Source organism: Glycine soja, chromosome 8 (assembly GCF_004193775.1).
Source record: "Glycine soja cultivar W05 chromosome 8, ASM419377v2, whole genome shotgun sequence".
NCBI classification, from domain to species: Eukaryota; Viridiplantae; Streptophyta; class Magnoliopsida; order Fabales; family Fabaceae; genus Glycine; species Glycine soja.
In genome coordinates this window covers 12212194-12231341 of record NC_041009.1, presented here as the reverse complement: position 1 = coordinate 12231341, position 19148 = coordinate 12212194, and the positions used below count along the sequence as shown (strand labels likewise).

The 19148-nt window shown below is 32.6% G+C and overlaps 1 protein-coding gene and 1 non-coding gene across 2 annotated transcripts; both read left to right on the top strand.

The window, feature by feature from the left end:
- The first annotated feature begins 2505 nt into the window (after positions 1-2505).
- LOC114422012 (callose synthase 5-like) lies at positions 2506-17797 on the top strand. Its single transcript, XM_028388182.1, has 43 exons — positions 2506-2633; positions 2859-3055; positions 3151-3251; positions 4023-4144; positions 4231-4327; positions 4426-4536; positions 4626-4754; positions 4855-4947; positions 5157-5248; positions 5327-5453; positions 5707-5844; positions 5941-6017; positions 6109-6187; positions 6264-6392; positions 6479-6593; positions 7404-7738; positions 8860-8912; positions 9017-9077; positions 9169-9250; positions 9329-9378; positions 9476-9562; positions 10110-10232; positions 10314-10408; positions 10511-10595; positions 10672-10832; positions 11345-11468; positions 11577-11668; positions 11776-11893; positions 12005-12156; positions 12545-12654; positions 12735-12860; positions 12934-13002; positions 13265-13454; positions 13556-13667; positions 13753-13872; positions 13955-14070; positions 14154-14237; positions 14587-14699; positions 14779-15008; positions 15312-16109; positions 16357-16407; positions 16518-16703; positions 17001-17797. The coding sequence occupies exons 2-43, from the start codon at positions 2878-2880 to the stop codon at positions 17229-17231; spliced, it is 5742 nt and encodes a 1913-aa protein (XP_028243983.1). The 5' UTR covers positions 2506-2633; positions 2859-2877; the 3' UTR covers positions 17232-17797.
- Positions 12931-13011, top strand: LOC114424811. The gene has a single exon (XR_003669109.1). It is a non-coding gene; the product is annotated as a small nucleolar RNA J33 (small nucleolar RNA).
- Positions 17798-19148: the final 1351 nt, after the last annotated feature.

Sequence of the window (19148 nt, the reverse complement as noted above, 5' to 3'; positions counted from 1 at the left end):
TTAAGTTTAACGTGCTTATACGTGAAAAAGGATAAGAATAGACATTAAAACAAAAATGATTGAGGAAATATTAAATGTTTTTCAAGTTATATGAACTTTTATATATTTGATATACTTAATGAATTTATCAAATTAATTGCTAAAATAATGAAATTTAATTGTGCGTAGAAAATTATTAAGTGGAGTAAATTAAACAAAATTTATTTCTACATACGCTAATTAAGTTAGAAATCATTTTAGATATTTTTTTGAAGTAATTATTAAATTCAAATTATGTACAATAATATATCAATTGAATAACGGTAAAAACAAATCAAATTATCAATTTATTACAATAAAATTATATATATATATATATATATATATATATATATATATATAAATATAAAGTTTGTCTCGCATATTTTACATGATTATTGGAAATATTAGCTTGTTAGTATTGTTGGTATAATTCAGGTTTATTGTGTCAATAACTGCCTTAATATGATAATGTAATTTTTTTACTAAAAAATTCAAAAAAATTAATTGATTAATCGATTAATATGTAGATTTCGATATTTCAATATGCAAGTTCATTTATGATCCCCATATAAATGTTTCATATATATTACTAGCATCTTAAAAACATAGCTTAAACTTAGAGCATAAAATCCGTGCATAGAGGTAAAAAAAAAATAGTCTTTTTTTTTCGTTCTCACAAATCAACCGAAATTTTTAATTAGTCGTGTGCAAGTGTAAAGTTTTTAAACACATGATGAAGCCATTTGTAAGATAACTAGAATTTCTAGTAATTTTGAGTTTAAGATTAAAGAACTTCTTATTATTAAGGATTTAAATCTTTGTGTCAAGTTGTTGTGAAAAAATATGGAAGTGTTTGGTTTGATTGTTTTCACTGAAAAACAGAAAATGGTGATGAAAATGTGTTTGGTTGGATTTTTTAAAACATTTTTACTGAAAATAATTTTTCAAACGAACCAGAGAATAAAAACAATAAAATCACATTTTTAATTGAAAACAGAAATCTCGGATAGAATGAAAATGTGGTAGTGTAATTTTAAGAAAATATAAAATTACAAGAAGACAAAAAGTCAATATAAAATAAATTTTCAATATTTTTATTTATTGAAAACAAAAAACAAGAAGTCAAATCAAACATGTTTTCAGAATTCTAATTTTTTAAAAATAAAAATAGCTTTTAAAAAATAAAAACAAAAAATGAAACCAAACACACCCTAATATATCTTTCTCTCCTAAATCTAAAGTTCCATCTGAATGTAATGAGAATGACACAGTTAATTAGTTTTCTGCCTAAATCTCACATATCATTACGAAATGAAATAATCTTTTGTTATATATAATTAAAGTTCACATGTATTTCTTTAAATTGGAGTTCCTCTCTGAGCTTTAACATTCTTATATATTTTATAGTTTTTATGGTTGTTTATCCATTATTTAGTGCTCTATTATAAAATAAAGTAACTTTGAGTATAAAATAAATATATTTATGAAAAAAGTTCTAAATGATCGTAGATTCACAATATATATACATAAAATTATATAGCATTAATAAAAATAAATATTTAAAATTCTCAAAGTAAATAAGTAACTTTCTAATTATTCTTTCAAATATTAAATTGGAGTACAATCTTTTGAAAGAATTTAATCAGAAACCGACAACATAATTTTTTTACATTGATATTTAATCATAAATTCTTTTATGTGAGGAGAGTTATAATTGAAATAGAGTATTTTTAAGAATTATTCTCACCCTAGCTGAGCACACCATTTATCTAAATATTATATGTGTTAAGTATTTTTTTTAAATTTTTATTTGTTTCAAATATTTCTTAATTTTGATTTCAAATTTAATTTTATTTAGAACAAAATACACAAATATCTCCTTAAGTTTAGACACATTAACAATATTAATTTCATTTATCTAGGATAGTCACGTATTAGACAAGTGGTCCTTTAAGAATGTGTTTACCTAGGATACTATCCTTTCAACAGTAATGATATTAATTTTAGTCACACTAACCCTAGCAAAGCACATTTTTGGGGGTCCTAATCTGGGATTTCAGAACATGCGAGAAAGCAATGAAATAAGAGATTTGAGAATTATAAAGGATAATTTTAATCTCTCACAAATACATTAACAACGTTAATTAACGGATTCGGTCAGTGGGTACAAAAGAAATATAATTTAAAATATGGGATACGTGTGTAATATGTTAAAGTTTAATAGAGTGACTGTGAAATTTGTTCTTTAATTTAATTTAAAAATTGGTCAAAAAATTCTGTCAAACCACTTATTTTTATCTTTAACTATATACTTAATTTTCTTTAATCCCTTATTTCTTTTAATATACCCATTTCATTTTTATCCCTAAATTAAATGTCAATTATTTAATTTTAAAAGAATCTTCTGATAATTAAAAATAGCATTGTGTGTCTCTATATAATGGGCGCGCGGGACGAAGTTGGTTCCAAAATCCAAATATTGGGTTGACGAAATGGTAAGTTAGAAATAGACAAGAAGAGAAGAGGAAAACGGACTTCCGTTGAATTGCCATGCACTGATCTCGCTCTCTAGCTTCCCTCACTCTCACTCCGGAATCGGTGTTCTTCCACTCGTTCTTTCTCACTCTCACCTATGTCTTCATTTCGATCCTAATTCCCCTTTCTTTCCGATCCAAGATTTTGATTCTTCAATTTCCCGCGTTACCGACAATCTCAAGATTTTGATTCTTTAATTCATTTGAGCAACAGAGGCAGAAAACTGGAGTTATTATATATATATATCTTTGGATGGTTTTGGTTGCAATCACAATTAAAAATTTCTGAATATGTGTGTATAGGCGGTGGAGAGGAAGAAGAATGTCGAATCCGGATCAGACAGTATTGAATCGGCGGCCATCAAGAAGTGCCGCGACGACGACGTTTTCGCTGGAGGTGTTCGACAACGACGTCGTGCCCTCCTCACTCGCCTCCATTTCTCCCATTCTCAGAGTCGCCAACGAAATTGAAACCGAGCGCCCCAGGGTTGCTTATCTCTGTATGCATCCATGGATATATAATCACTTGTCATTATTATTAATTAATTTAACGACTTGCTAATTGTTAATTAATTGCAAAATTAAATATGTGCAGGTAGGTTCTATGCCTTCGAAAAAGCGCACAGGCTAGATCAGAGTTCTAGCGGGCGTGGCGTCAGGCAGTTTAAGACGTTGTTACTACAGCGATTGGAGAGGGTAAGTGCATGCAAGATTTTTCAAATTAAGTTTATAATTGCAGCACGCACCAACACAGCGAGTCAGAAATTAATATTCTTCATGCAAAGTTTTATACGACTGACAGAGAGAGTTTCACTCTTAATATTAGTATCATCTTCAAACCAATTTTAACTATAATTTTGCATATCATGATCTTAATTCTTGCCGGGGGAAAATACACAATCTCTACATTTTTCTTAAAAAATAAAATATAAGGGAGAAATGAATGCTAAATAGGAAATGGAAGTGTGCAGTATTTTTCTTTTCTTTTTACAGAGTATACGATTAAATGGGAAAAATAATGTAACAGTAAAAATGTCTAATATATTATAGATACTGTTATATTTTTTTTTTTTTACAAAAAGAGTTAAAAATAAGAATAAATAGTGCATATGCATCTGATTATAAATTATCATTTGTGATAAGTTATCCTTACAAATTACTAGATGATTTCTAATTGATTGAGTGAGAAATTAAACTCTAAAAACGAATGTATATTGAACTGTATAAAAGTTTTATTTTTTAAAAATAAGTATGTGCAAATACCACTTATATTTATTTATATTGCTATTATTATGGAGTACCTTCTTGCTTCATCTTGAAATCACTTGTCAGTTTTTCCTTTCCCTAGCAAATTAGAATCGATTTGGAAGAAATCATTTGCTCCCTTTCTATGTATTAGCATCCGCGACTGGTAGAAGTGGTACTGATCACTGATTCATCTTTACATAATTTCTTGTGCTACACCAGGACAATCCAACTAGTCTTGCCTCTCGGGCTAAGAAAACAGATGCGAGAGAAATTCAATCTTACTATCAGCAATATTATGAACATTATGTCAGAACTCTCGACCAAGTGAATCAGGCAGACAGGTAGATTAGATACATGCAATGTGTGAACTTTCACACACGTCACCATGAATTCCGTCTCTAACCTTGAAATCCAAATTCATCTGCAGAGCCCAGCTTAGCAAAGCTTACCAGACTGCTGGGGTTCTATTCGAAGTGCTTTGTGCCGTCAACAAGACTGAGAAGGTCGAAGAAGTTGCTCCTGAGGTTCGTCTCGGTTCACACTACCCTTTCAGAGTTTAGTTCTGTTCTGTTGTGACAGTAGGTATTTCATTCCCATTTCAATATTCAATTTGTGTGTGCAGATTATTGCGGCTGCTAGAGATGTCCAGGAGAAGACGGAGATTTATACGCCTTACAATATTCTTCCTCTGGATGCTGCTGGTGCTTCTGTGCCCATTATGCAATTTGAAGAGGTGTTGCTTTTTAACCAATTGATGTGGGGGTCGTCGTGTTTTATCTGGCATTGCATTGCATTGAGTTCTCTGGCTTTCTTTGTTATTAGATTAAGGCTGCTGTTTCTGCGCTTTGGAATACTCGTGGCTTGAACTGGCCTAATTCATTTGAGCAACAGAGGCAGAAAACGGGAGATTTAGACATGCTTGATTGGCTTAGAGCCATGTTTGGCTTTCAGGTATGTATTTTGCGCGTGAACAGAACGAGAAGATTTGTGATTGCCTAGATTCTTGTTTGGTCTCCTTAAATTGTTAATGTGTTTGCTTTGTTTTGGGCAGAGGGACAACGTCAGGAATCAGAGAGAGCATCTGATTTTGCTTCTTGCTAATTCTCATATAAGGCTACACCCTAGACCCGAGCCTTTCAACCTGGCACGTATCTGTCTCTCACTTTTTCTGTTTTAGGCAAAGCGTAATTGACTAAATAAAGATAAAACTGCAATCAAGAGAACTCTTGTCAATATTACATTATCAATCTTTTTTTATCGTAGCTATCAGAGTAGCCTGCTTTGCTTTTGGCTAGAAGTTAAATTGTATGTTTTTTTTTTTCATTTGTTTAACTTTCGGTTTTACCAAATCAGCTCGATGATCGGGCTGTTGATTCAGTGATGAAAAATCTCTTCAAGAATTACAAATCATGGTGCAAATTCTTGGGACGAAAACATAGTTTACGGTGAGATATAAGAGTATCAGCTTCAGTGATAAAATCGCAAAAGTTGTATTAAAAGTGCTTATTGTGTTTTTTACGCAGACTTCCTCAAGGTCAGCAAGAGATACAGCAGAGGAAGTTGCTTTATATGGGCTTGTATCTTCTTATCTGGGGTGAAGCATCCAATGTTCGTTTCATGCCAGAGTGTCTATGCTACATATTTCACAATGTGAGTACACTTTCCATGTGTTCCATTGTTTTTTGCTCAGCAAAAATAATATTATATATATCTGAAACTAGTACCAGTGGTACTATAGTTACAAATGTTGAGATATGAGCCTAGCTGGTTCCATGTGTTCCATAATATCTCAGTGTTATAATGCTTTTGCAAATGCAATGTAGTTGTTTTCTCTTTTTAATATTTTTTAATTTGTAACTTATTTTTGCATATGCTAATAATGGCCAACTATAAATAACCTCAGATGGCATATGAACTCCATGGTTTATTGGCTGGAAATGTCAGCATTGTTACTGGTGAAAATATCAAGCCTTCTTATGGTGGTGATGATGAGGCATTCCTGCGCAAGGTTATAACTCCCCTGTATCAAGTAATACAAAAGGTAAGATTTTGTCTCTCATGACATCATCATAATACTTTGGGTGCCTATGCTATCTACAATGATTAGTAAAGTTATTAATCATGTTAATCAATCTAGGAAGCAAAGAAGAGTGGACATGGAAAGGCTCCGCACTCAGCATGGTGCAACTATGATGATCTAAATGAGTATTTCTGGTCTGTTTTTCTTTAGGATTTTATTACTGAAATTGACTTTGTTGGTTTGCTTAATCATTTATTAATTTACAGTGTCTATTTTTTGTTCCAGGTCATCTGATTGCTTTTCTCTAGGATGGCCCATGCGTAATGATGGTGAATACTTTAAATCAACAAGTGATTTGGCACAGGTAATTACCTCCTAAGGAGCTACTGGCATGATTGCAATTTACTTTATTTTCAGTATTTGTATAAATTTTGTTTCAGGGAAGAAATGGTGCTGCTGCAAGAAAATCTGGAAAAACTGGCAAATCAAATTTTGTTGAGACACGAACATTCTGGCACATCTTCCGCAGCTTTGACCGTCTGTGGACATTTTTTATACTGGGTTTGCAGGTATTTAATTCAACCAAAGGAAATGCTTATACCTTTACTTTCCCCTTTATTATAGTTATGACAAGGCTTGAGCATTCTTATTACAGGTGATGTTCATTATTGCTTGGGAAGGGATTTCACTGACGGATATATTTCAGAAGGATGTCTTATATAATCTATCTAGTATATTCATCACAGCATCCATTCTGCGCTTGCTTCAAAGTATGATATGTTCCCTTAAGTTGTTTTTATTAATATATATTTATCACACTCAATTATCAAGGATCACTAGTATCAAGAATTTTATATTGATGGTCTGATTTTCCTATTAGCTCAAAAATCTTGGCATTTCATTTGTTCTAAATTACAAGAAAATGTCATGTGAGCAGTACAATAAGTCATGTGAGAAGCAAGATAGAACTGAATTATATTTTAGTTTTTGGCATGACAAGTTCCACTTCTTTAAATAAATGATACAATGCTATCAGGGTTCTTTGCCTCCATTTCATTGTTAGGCGAGTCAGGTGCATGAGTTGTTCCTAGCACATCCTTGCTACAAATTTTCAAGTGTTTTATTTAGAAAAGAAATTCTGTAGTGACAATTTATATAAGATCAATAGGCTACTTCCGTTGAGGATTTACATGTCGTAAATTATTTGCTGATCATATCCATGCCTAAATGTTTTGTAATGACTCTAATGAATAATCCATACCTTGCAGATTCTCAATCTATACACTTTACCTCCAATATTTCAGATTGAATGTAGAAATTGTTTTCTTAAATGTTGATGCTTATTTATACCATTTCCTGGATAATTCGTTTGTTGAATTTGTATTATACAAAAATTTATAATGATCCTTTCTGGAAACAAAAGATAAGTTGTTTTTTCTACATTATTTTCCCTTCATTTTTAAGTATTGAAATACATCCAAGCTTTATAATATCTATTTTTTCCTTTTTGACGGCTCTTTTTATCTTCATCCTTGTTTATAGAAATTTACTATCATTTCTGTTCCTCTTCTATGATTTAGGTATCTTGGACCTGATCCTGAACTTTCCAGGCTATCATCGATGGAAATTCACTGATGTGCTAAGAAATATTCTTAAAGTCTTTGTCAGTCTTTTTTGGGTTATCATTCTTCCACTCTTCTATGTTCATTCCTTCAAGGGTGCACCTCAGGGTCTGAAGCAGTTGCTTTCCTTTTTCAAACAAATAAGAGGCATTCCAGCATTTTACATGCTGGCAGTTGCATTATATTTGCTTCCAAATTTACTAGCAGCTGTTCTGTTTCTTTTCCCAATGTTAAGGCGTTGGATTGAAAACTCAGACTGGCACATAGTCAGACTCTTCTTATGGTGGTCTCAGGTACTCATGTCTTATACACTTATATATTTAACTATTTCTTTTCATGGTTGTAAATTAAATGACTCTGTTGGTAAAGGGCCTCTTTTGATGTAATTATTGGTTATTCTGAAAGTAATGCAAATTTGAATACGGGCCTAAACATTTGTTTTAGTTAATTTGATATGACTGATATCTGTGACTTTGAAGAGCATATAGCTAATTTCCTAATAAGGACTTTTTCCAGTTGGAGTGTTCCCCTTCAATACCAAGAAGTCTGAAGTTCTTATGCAAAATATATACATGCATTTATTTACACACAATTTGTATCTTGCAGAAATTGATAGCGAAGCACTAATTTGAAGGTTTTTTTTTTCTTTTTTAATTTCACAAGATATTTGACTACAACATGCAGTAGCTTCCTGTACCATGTAATTTTTCTATCCTATAGTTGAATTGTAGCAATCCATCATGTCAATCATTTGTGTCAGATTTTGAACAAGTAAGAATAAAATTAAATAGTTCGGAGTTTTATTTATTTGAACAGTATATATTACATTAATCTTAATGCAAATCAATGAGTACAAAACAATTTTGGACTTGCATGAGATTTATGGCTATGATCTACATGTTAGAAACTTTTAGAATTTGGACTTTACAAAACAAACCATTACACTTTTCTAGTTTGATAGTTTACCTTGTCTGATCAAAGATTTTCTTCTACTTGTTTGGGAATCCATTTCAAGGTTCAACTAACTTTTTGTGGCAAAAAATATACCTAACGAGTTTCCACTTCATCTTTCTGTTATAGTTTCTTTTGGTGTCTGGTGAGAATGTTTGATTTAGAACTTCTTACTCTTAGGACACAATTTGCCCACAGAATTGATTCTTCTATTAATCACTATGATTTTGTACATTTATAATCCCAACATTTATGGTCTTGAACTCTTCCAAAGAATCCGAGTTGTAGCACTAACTTTTGTTTTAAGTCATTATTTTTCTATTTACCTTTTGAATGTGTGAATAGTATTAATTAGTAACTGGTAGTCTTTAAAAACATATCTGTTTTCTGAACTTATATCAATAATTTTGGATTCTTTGGGTATCATTTGTCCATTTTTAAATGATCATTTCTCCCCATGCAGCCAAGCATCTATGTTGGAAGAGGAATGCATGATAGTCAATTTGCTCTCATGAAGTATGTTTCACACAACACTATGTTACTAAAATAATATATTTTATTGTTCCTTTGTTTATTGTTTGAAAATTGTTCCATCATCTATATTCTTTCATGAATTTCAGGTACACTATATTCTGGTTGTTGCTTTTGACATGTAAATTTTTATTCAGCTTTTTTGTCCAGGTAAAATATCTTATATGATAGTAGTTGTTACCTAATAAGCTAGCCTTGTAAATATATTTGGCATCTTTCTAACTGTTGTATCTATCTTCAGATAAAACCTCTAGTTAGGCCAACAAAGGACATAATGAGCATTCGACGTGTTAATTATGGCTGGCATGCATTTTTTCCCAATGGTAGTTTCTTCTCCTTTTCATGATTACATTGTATATTGCTGTTAATTTTATAGATCTAAGATATTCAAATCTATGCAGCTCGAAATAACTATAGTGCAGTAGTTGCACTCTGGGCTCCTGTACTTTTGGTGTGTATGTTATATATCCTGGTTATGTGTACATATATTATTCTTTTCTCTAGTACAGTTATCTTAGTGTATCTTCTCATTATTTACTTCAATACAGGTTTATTTCATGGACACTCAAATTTGGTATGCAATCTTCTCAACTTTGTACGGTGGTCTTGTTGGAGCCTTTGATCGTCTAGGAGAGGTCATCATAAATTTTATTTTATTTTTATCTTGTCATGTCCAAAGAGAATTTGAGATCCATTATCTTATTGACTTTCTAATTTTGTTTGTAAAACACAAGCTCATATAGAAACCCTAAATCTATTTAATCAAGTTAAGAAATTTATAGGATCCTTTTGGATGCAAAGTACTGGAGCATCATTTTGATTATGTTTTTATGAGATAGAATTGCACTTATCAATAACTCTTTTTAACATATTCTTTATTGCTGGCTAAAATTTATTAATTTAGACTAAAAAATCATGAGTGGATGTGACCCATTGAATAGGGAACTCAATAATTTCGTAAGTCCCAATAAATTTCAATCAATATTAGTGTCTAAAATAATGTCTTACTAGCATTCATTCCTCTTCTATGAAATTATTAAGTATTCAATTTGTAACGAAGTCAGATTTTCCTTTTCATTTAATGGGTGAACTTTGGATCAATTACTTCTATGGATTCAAAGAGTATAATAGTTGACCATCTTTTAACAGTCAGTTAATGTTGTTATTTATATGATTCCACAGATACGCACTCTGAGCATGCTAAGATCACGGTTTCAGTCATTGCCTGGTGCATTCAACACATGCTTGGTTCCTTCTGATAAGAAGCAAAAAGGAAGATTCTCTTTCTCAAAGAAATTTTCTGAGGTTGCTACCACATTTACTTAAATAACTACATTAAAATATATGTATTAGTCAATCTTCACTTTAGTTTCCATTCTTGTATAGATTACTGCAAGCAAAAGAAATGAAGCTGCCAAATTTGCCCAATTATGGAATGAGATTATTTGCAGTTTCCGCGAGGAAGATCTCATAAGTGATAGGAAAGGACCTCAGATCTAATCTCTTTAGCTGCTTTGTTTTCTATCTTTTCATTTTTCTGCCCATCTCCTATTTAGGACTAAACTATGTTTGCATGACTCCAGGGAGATGGATCTTTTGCTAGTTCCTTACTCATTGGGTCATAATCTGAAAATAATTCAGTGGCCACCATTTTTGCTTGCAAGCAAGGTAGGTTAATGTGATTCAATTTCAATATTCATATGTTTATTATCAGTCTATATGATTGACGCTGTCAGACTTACAGATTACTGTAGCACTAGATATGGCAACTCAGTTTCGAGGGAGGGACTCTGATCTTTGGAAGCGCATATGTGCTGATGAATATATGAAATGTGCTGTGATTGAATGCTATGAATCCTTTAAACATGTTCTACATGATTTAGTGATAGGAGAAACTGAAAAAAGGTATCTGTTGTCATCTTGTGTTGGTGCATTTGAATTTAGTTTACACTTCATGCCAGAAGGGCTATTCAAGATTAATGGATTATATTATTTTTTATTGGTGCAAATTAGACCCAGTTTCATTAATCTTCTATCCTGCTTAGATCTGTTTTTGTACAAAGAGTTCAAATTTGTTCATGTGGTCTATCAGTCTTTTTGAATTTCGTGAATAGCAATTACACTAAGTCTTTTTATTTTTCCTTTTATAATCTAGCTAGATTTTAGATCTATTTCTGAGCTACTTGACTACACTAGGTAAATAAATGAATGAAGGAATGGTTAACCGCTAACTTGTGTAATCAATATTAATTTGAGCCATATTAATTCATAATTGCATATTTGAAGTACAGAGGATCATTTGATATTTTTCTTATCAGCTGTTTGCTGTTTTCTTAAGTAGCACATATAATTGAAGCTACGAACATTTAATTCAATTAAATTCTTATCGTACTTCTGAATCAATTGTGATGAACCAGTATAATTTCCTCCATCATCAAAGAAGTCGAGAGCAACATCTCAAAGAATACACTTCTTACAAATTTCCGTATGGGCTTTCTACCCTCCCTTTGTAAGAAGTTCGTGGAGCTTGTGGAAATCATGGTGAACCATTCAAAACAAAACTAACTATATATGTAGTTCATATTCTTGAATTGTAGCTTGTCTTTAACCATTATATTTTGAAACTTGTGCACTGATTTCTTGTCTCAGAAAAATGGAGATCCATCCAAGCGGGGTACAGTGGTGGTCTTGCTGCAAGACATGTTAGAAGTGGTCACTGATATGATGGTGAATGAAATCAGGTTGGTTTAACTTAAAGCCACTGAATTTGGAATACATTATTATGATAGCTCATGGATCTTTCATTGAAAATAATAATGCTTGATTTTTTACTTTTGATGTTCATCAGCGAATTGGCAGAACTTCATCAAAGTAGTAAGGATACCGGACAACAAGTTTTTGCTGGTACAGAGGCAAAACCTGCTATACTATTCCCTCCTGTGGTTACAGCACAATGGGAGGAACAGGTACTTAGTAATGTAACTTCAATTTTAATTCTTTATTTTTTATAGTTTATATTATTATTATTCAAAGATCCAAATGCTTATATAACCAATGAATCATTGTGGTTGTTTCAGATTAGACGTCTTTATCTACTCTTGACTGTCAAGGAAACTGCCGTTGAAGTTCCAACAAACAGTGAAGTACGTAGAAGGGTTTCATTCTTTACCAATTCATTGTTCATGGATATGCCACGTGCTCCTCGAGTACGTAAAATGCTCTCATTCAGGTCTGCTGCAGATTCCTTAATTACATGGCCACAAAGATATGTGCCCATGTTATGTCTTATAGAGATTATAAACTGCTGGAACATCATGTTTTTATTTTGCACACTAAACTACGCAAATTAAATGTCAACGTCCTAACAAGGGCAATAGAACAGAAGCCATATCCATCAGTGTTAGTGTTATGTGATGTTTTCTTTAGAATGTGTCAATGTGATGACTTCAGCTATCATCGGATTATTATCTTATACAGTAGACACAAAATATCCTTTTTTAGTTATTTAACATTTTTTGTCAAGGAATTTTTTTTATGCATAAAATTCAAAATTTGATGCATGCTGAAGCTGCCCTGTACCTATTTATAGCCTCTCTTTTTTTGTTTCTTCTTTTCAGTGTCCTAACTCCATACTACAGTGAAGAGACAGTATATTCTAAGAATGACATTGAGGTTGAGAATGAAGATGGTGTGTCAATCATGTATTACCTTCAAAAGATCTTCCCTGGTTTGTAATAACTCACAATATAACTTAATTGTGTATTGCTAGTAGAGAATGGACTGGCTAAAATTTAGTAATGTTGCCAGAGGAATGGAATAACTTCTTGGAGCGACTTGATTGTAAGAAAGATAGTGATATATGGGAGAAAGAGGAGAATATATTACAGCTACGTCACTGGGCCTCATTAAGGGGACAAACACTTTGTAGGACAGGTATATGGTGACTCCCTTTCCCGTCCCCTCAGGCTGGATCAGGTCAACTGATTTTTTTCCTCTTCTAATGTAGTTAGGGGAATGATGTACTACCGACGAGCAATAAAGCTCCAGGCATTTCTTGATATGGCTTCTGAAAAAGGTAAGATTAAGTTCCTTTTATTCTGAGATATTTAGCTAAATCTAGTAGGTAAAATGGGGGGGGGGGGGGGGATGATTCACAGTTTTTTCCAAACAGTTGGCTCAGTCTTTTCTTATGTATACATACCTTCAACTCTTAACAAACATTTATTCATTAATATGCTTTCCAGTAAAAGTACTTGTCGTATTCATCATGGTGCTTGAAAAAAAAAAGATTATTTATCTGCTAAGAAGATTGCATGTTATTTTTGTCTTGTGAGCAGAGATATTCGATGGTTATAAAGCTATTGCTGTTCCATCTGAGGAAGAAAAAAAGAGTCAGAGATCCTTATATGCCCGTTTAGAGGCTATGGCTGACTTGAAATTCACATACGTTGCGACCTGTCAGCAATATGGGAATCAGAAGCGCTCTGGAGACCGTCGTGCAACAGATATCCTGAATTTGATGGTTAAGTATGTTCTCCTTTTGTTAAATAAAATTGAAGAATCTAATTTGCCTTTTAGTTTCCCTAGTTCTTAATTTAAGAATCTAAGTTTTGGTTCTTCATTTATAGCAATCCCTCACTTCGTGTTGCATATATTGATGAAGTTGAAGAAAGAGAAGGTGGAAAAGTACAGAAAGTTTATTATTCTGTATTGGTCAAAGCTGTGGACAATCTTGACCAAGTAAATGCATGTTGATGTCAAAGAAGAGGTAGTTAATTACTAGTGGTTTACCTTAGAAATGATTGTTTTCGTGTCTCCTCTGAAGGAAATATATCGAATAAAGCTTCCGGGCCCAGCAAAGTTAGGAGAAGGAAAGCCAGAAAACCAAAATCATGCCATCATTTTTACTAGAGGGGAAGCTCTTCAGGCTATCGACATGAACCAGGTAAAACAATATAAAATGTGAAGCTTGAACAAGTTGACAATGGATGTCTATTAAAATTGGTTTATTTGAAATTTTCTTCTAGGATAATTATTTGGAAGAAGCTTTGAAAATGCGTAACCTTCTGGAAGAATTTAATGAGGATCATGGAGTGCGCCCCCCCACCATATTAGGTGTTCGTGAGCATATTTTCACTGGAAGGTTATGAATATTTTTCTACTTAGAGCTAACACTTTGTTGTGTTTAGAACCCTGTATTACTTAATTTTTTATTGTTTGTTACAGTGTCTCTTCCTTGGCCTGGTTTATGTCAAACCAAGAAACTAGCTTTGTCACTATTGGTCAAAGAGTTCTTGCTAGACCACTAAAGTAAGTTTTTGTTTGTTGTGTTTCTTATTATATGACTGACTTTCCATAAATTAGGATCCTCCTGAGAAACACATGTCTAATCAAGGCAGCATTTAAGAGTGTGATGCATGCAAGATATTTAAAACAAGTTTCAAAGGTTAACATATTCAAACCATAGTTGTTCCGAGATTCGCTTACTGATGGATTTCCTGCTTTTTCCCTCCCTCATATTTGATTTTCATGGAGGCAATAATCAGTCAACTATTGGATTTTTCTTTTTGATGTCTTCAGCCGTTATTGCAAGAGAATTAAAATACATATAATATAGAATACACATTTTCTGACTTATGTTAGATTTTTTCAAATATAGGGTTCGATTCCACTATGGTCATCCGGATGTTTTTGATAGAATTTTCCATTTTACCCGTGGAGGAATCAGCAAGGCTTCTTGTGGCATCAATCTGAGCGAGGATATATTTGCTGGTAACATTCTTGATACATCTTTTTTTAGCAGCAATATTTGATATTTCTACCTTTGCATCATATGCCTTTGCCTATACAGGATTCAACTCAACACTAAGACGTGGGAATGTTACTCATCATGAATATATCCAAGTTGGAAAGGGTAGAGATGTAGGGCTCAATCAAATCTCTCTTTTTGAAGCAAAAGTGGCCTGTGGTAATGGAGAGCAGATACTAAGCAGGGACATCTACAGACTGGGGCATCGATTTGACTTTTTCCGCATGCTATCATTTTACTTTACAACCGTTGGATTTTATATCAGCTCAATGGTAACACTTAATGCTTTTGGTTCAAGCAATATAATACTGAACATCTTTTATTAAAGCAATAAGGTTTATTCAGGAAATTCTGTTATTAAAATTACCTAACGGTGTCTTTTGATAAAATAATATCCAATAAGTGGATTGGATATGGAAATTTTCTGATAATTGATCACTTAAACACTAACATCTGGCAATTTCTACATGGGAGCTATATAATTGTCTTCATTTTATGTCTTTTGACTTTTTATCCTATGTGCTTAATTAGCTAACCCCACATCAAGCAGTAAAGCTTTTTTCTGCTGTTCACAGTTAGTGGCCATCACGGTATATGCTTTCCTCTATGGCAGATTTTACCTGTCATTGAGTGGATTGGAGGAGGCTATAATTAAGATAGCCAGGAAAAAGGGAGATGATCCATTAAAGGCAGCAATGGCTTCCCAATCCCTTGTTCAAATAGGTCTTCTGATGACTCTTCCCATGGTTATGGAAATTGGACTAGAGAGAGGATTCAGAACTGCACTAAGTGACATCATAATAATGCAGCTGCAGCTAGCACCCGTTTTCTTCACTTTCTCACTAGGGACTAAGATGCACTATTTTGGGCGCACTCTCCTGCATGGAGGGGCAAAGTACAGAGCAACTGGGCGTGGTTTTGTAGTTCGTCACGAGAGGTTTGCAGATAACTACAGGATGTATTCTAGGAGTCACTTTGTAAAAGGGATAGAGATTTCTATACTGCTTATATGTTATAGGCTTTATGGATCAGCAGCTCCTGATTCAACAGCATATGCCCTTCTCTCAGTATCAATGTGGTTTTTGGCATGTTCTTGGTTGTTCAGTCCTTTCCTTTTTAACCCATCGGGATTTGAGTGGCAGAAGATTGTTGAGGATTGGGATGATTGGGCAAAATGGATAAGTAGTCGAGGTGGTATTGGTGTTCCTTCAATTAAGAGCTGGGAATCATGGTGGGATGAGGAGCAGGAACATCTGCAGTACACTGGGATTTGGGGGAGGATTTGGGAGGTCATTCTTGCCCTGCGTTTCTTTGTCTATCAGTATGGGATTGTGTATCATCTACATGTTGCTAGAGGTGACAAGAGTATCGGGGTAATTTTTCTTGCCAATTTAATTATACTTGCCCATTTTCATATCAAACTTTTGAATCTGCATCCTCAGGGTTTGACTGCACACATCTATCCATACTATATTGTAATATACATTTTAGACAAAGTTCCTTGGTCAAAAGAGAATTTAGTCCTTTACCACCCTCCCTGAGTGAACCAAAAAGAAAAAGAAATAAAAGGCAGGGGTGTGTATGAGAGAAGATTTTTCTAACATGCATTTTCTCTCTCAGGTTTATGGTCTGTCCTGGTTAGTTGTAGTGGCTGTCATAGTCATCTTGAAGGTCAGTATTCAATGATCAGGTGGTTCATAATGAGTTAAAGCTTTTCCATGCTTGAGGTTAATAACTATTCTATTAACTAATTGGTGCCGTTCTTGCGTCTGAAACTGCAGATAGTGTCCATGGGGAGCAAGACATTCAGTGCAGATTTCCAGCTGATGTTTCGTCTCCTCAAAATGTTTCTGTTTATTGGAACCATTGTCATTCTAATTTTGATGTTTGTCCTACTTAGTTTCACAGTTGGTGACATCTTTGCGAGCCTCCTAGCCTTTATGCCCACAGGTTGGGCATTTATACAGGTACCTCTTGTTTTGATGGACATTTCTTTTTTTTGATGATATTGAACATACAGCATTTGATCCGAGCAGTATGTTATTAGGCCCTTTATCTCATAAATAAAGTTCACTTGTCCAGGCAATGGCTAATTCACTGAAAAGAACGTTTCTTTATGTTAGATCTCAATATCTAGTAAATAAATTTTTCCTTAAATCGTTGGTGATATTATTAGACAAGTTTCCCTCATGATTTATTTTGCTGTTATCTGTAAATGAAAAATTACTTCTATCTGATTTGCCCCTGATTTTATATATGAGCAGATAGCTCAAGCATGTAAGCCATTGGTGAAGGGAATTGGAATGTGGGGGTCTATCAAAGCGTTATCAAGAGGGTATGAATACGTGATGGGAGTGATTATCTTTGCACCAGTGGCCATAATGGCTTGGTTCCCTTTTGTTTCCGAATTCCAAACTAGACTGCTATACAACCAAGCTTTCAGCCGAGGGCTTCAAATCCAGCGCATTCTGGCTGGTGGCAAGAAGAATAAATAAGACAACTGAATCCTCTTCAGTTATCTTGTTACAGAGTCCAGACAGAAGATGAGATGAATGTTGCAGCATTAAAAAAAAAAAAAAAAAATCAGCAATTAGGATGCGTAGCAAACTGCATAGTGAGACTGTATATAGTAGAAGAATTCTTCAACATAGTGTTGGATAAATTCATGAATACTGAGGAGACGGTGAGTTGGATCCTATCCAGACAACGAAACGGGTTAAACTCCTCTGGACACATGTTTCGACAGTTTTTGCGACAAATGGTCTGATTTTGTACTCTTTGTTTCTATTTGTTCTTTCTTTTTTGTAGGAAAATAGTTAATGATAGGAACTCCAAGATTTCTGGTTAGAGTCTTAGAGCAGTGACATATTTGGTCCAAGATCACAGGCAGCAATGCCTACAAGATTATATTCAATGATACCTGTGAAAGGAAGCTAGTCAATTAATCCTTGAATACCATGAGGGTTGCCTTTTTAGAAGAAATTAGATATGAACCTGGCAATGAGCAGATAAATAATTGAGTTATTTAAATCAAGGATGATTAAAAAATGTTATTATTTTAGTTGATGCATTGGCTTTAATTGTGATTTTATTTTTTTACTTAAAAAAATGTGATTTAGTTGAACTATACAATGTAAACTTATTATCACAATTCTTTGTCTTTATATTGAAATAATGTATACATTAATAATGTGACATTTTTTCTCACCAGCAAAATCCAACACTATAAATAATTTCTTTGTAGAGCTAGATTTTATATATTTTGGTAAAGTATTGCTTAAGCATATATATTTTTTATTAGAAGTTTGAACACATAAATAAACATTAAGTTTAAAATATATGACTAAATTATATTCTCAAGTACATTTACGAAACATTATTTGTTTCAATATCTATACATTTTAGAGACTCATCTAAAATTAGTATATGCTTCATAGGATGATCAGTAGTATTCAATAGTTAACATAATACTTACCAGTTTACTACGTATAATTTGTTACATTAATACCAATTTTACAAAATGTGAGAACAATGTGGTAGAGCCATTATTCTTCTTATCTAAAGTGAATTTGTTTGTAAAATATAGCTGCTATGGTTTATTTAATAAATTATAAGAAAATCTTAGCTTATGAAATTAATTAAAAATAAATACATTTTTAATTACTTAAATGGATGAACTCCTTTGAAGAAGTAATCTTTTTCTCCATCATTTTACATGTTTTCAACTTTACGCCTTTACCTCTACGTTTAATTGTATACTATACAGGGATCCATGAAAGTGGGGTAATTGCCCCCACTAAAATTTTTTCTTTTCTTATTATTAATATAGAATTATATTTTAATGAATAAAAAAATACAGTTATATTTTAATTGCTAATGTTATATCTAATTATTGTATAAGATATTTGTATTCATGCTCATTTTATTTTATTTTACTGGACAATTTACTTTTTTTTTAAAAATACCTTTAAATCTTTCTTTTATGATAATTTACTGCATTTTTGTACTGAAAAAGTACTTCTATACTTATTAAAGATAATATAATTAGTTTATTCAATTATTTTTTTAGTTTTTATGTGTTTTTATTTTAGTTTTGATTTCTTTTAGTCTTGTACGTTAGTATATATATGTTTGTATATCCATTATGTTTAACTTATCATCAATCCAACCCTTTTATTCCTTTAACATTTTCTATTGAAATATGGAAAAAGTCCATTTAACGCCTGTAAAATGAATTTCCAAACACATAAATAATTGTTCATGCATTTGTTTTCATTATTATTTTATATTTTAGTTGCAAAATTGTCAAATTATACACTACACTTAACTAATTAAGTTATAATTTTATTGGATTTATCTTCAAATGTAATAAATAATAAAATAAATATAATAATTAGACCACAAAAAAATAA

Coding starts and splice junctions, on each gene's coding strand:
- LOC114422012 (XM_028388182.1), top strand. CDS start 2,878: ATGTCGAATCCGGATCAGACAGTATTGAATCGGCGGCCATCAAGAAGT. Junction 8,913..9,016: donor AGTCAATTTGCTCTCATGAA/GTATGTTTCACA, acceptor CATGAATTTCAG/GTACACTATATTCTGGTTGT. Junction 11,669..11,775: donor ATGATGGTGAATGAAATCAG/GTTGGTTTAACT, acceptor GATGTTCATCAG/CGAATTGGCAGAACTTCATC.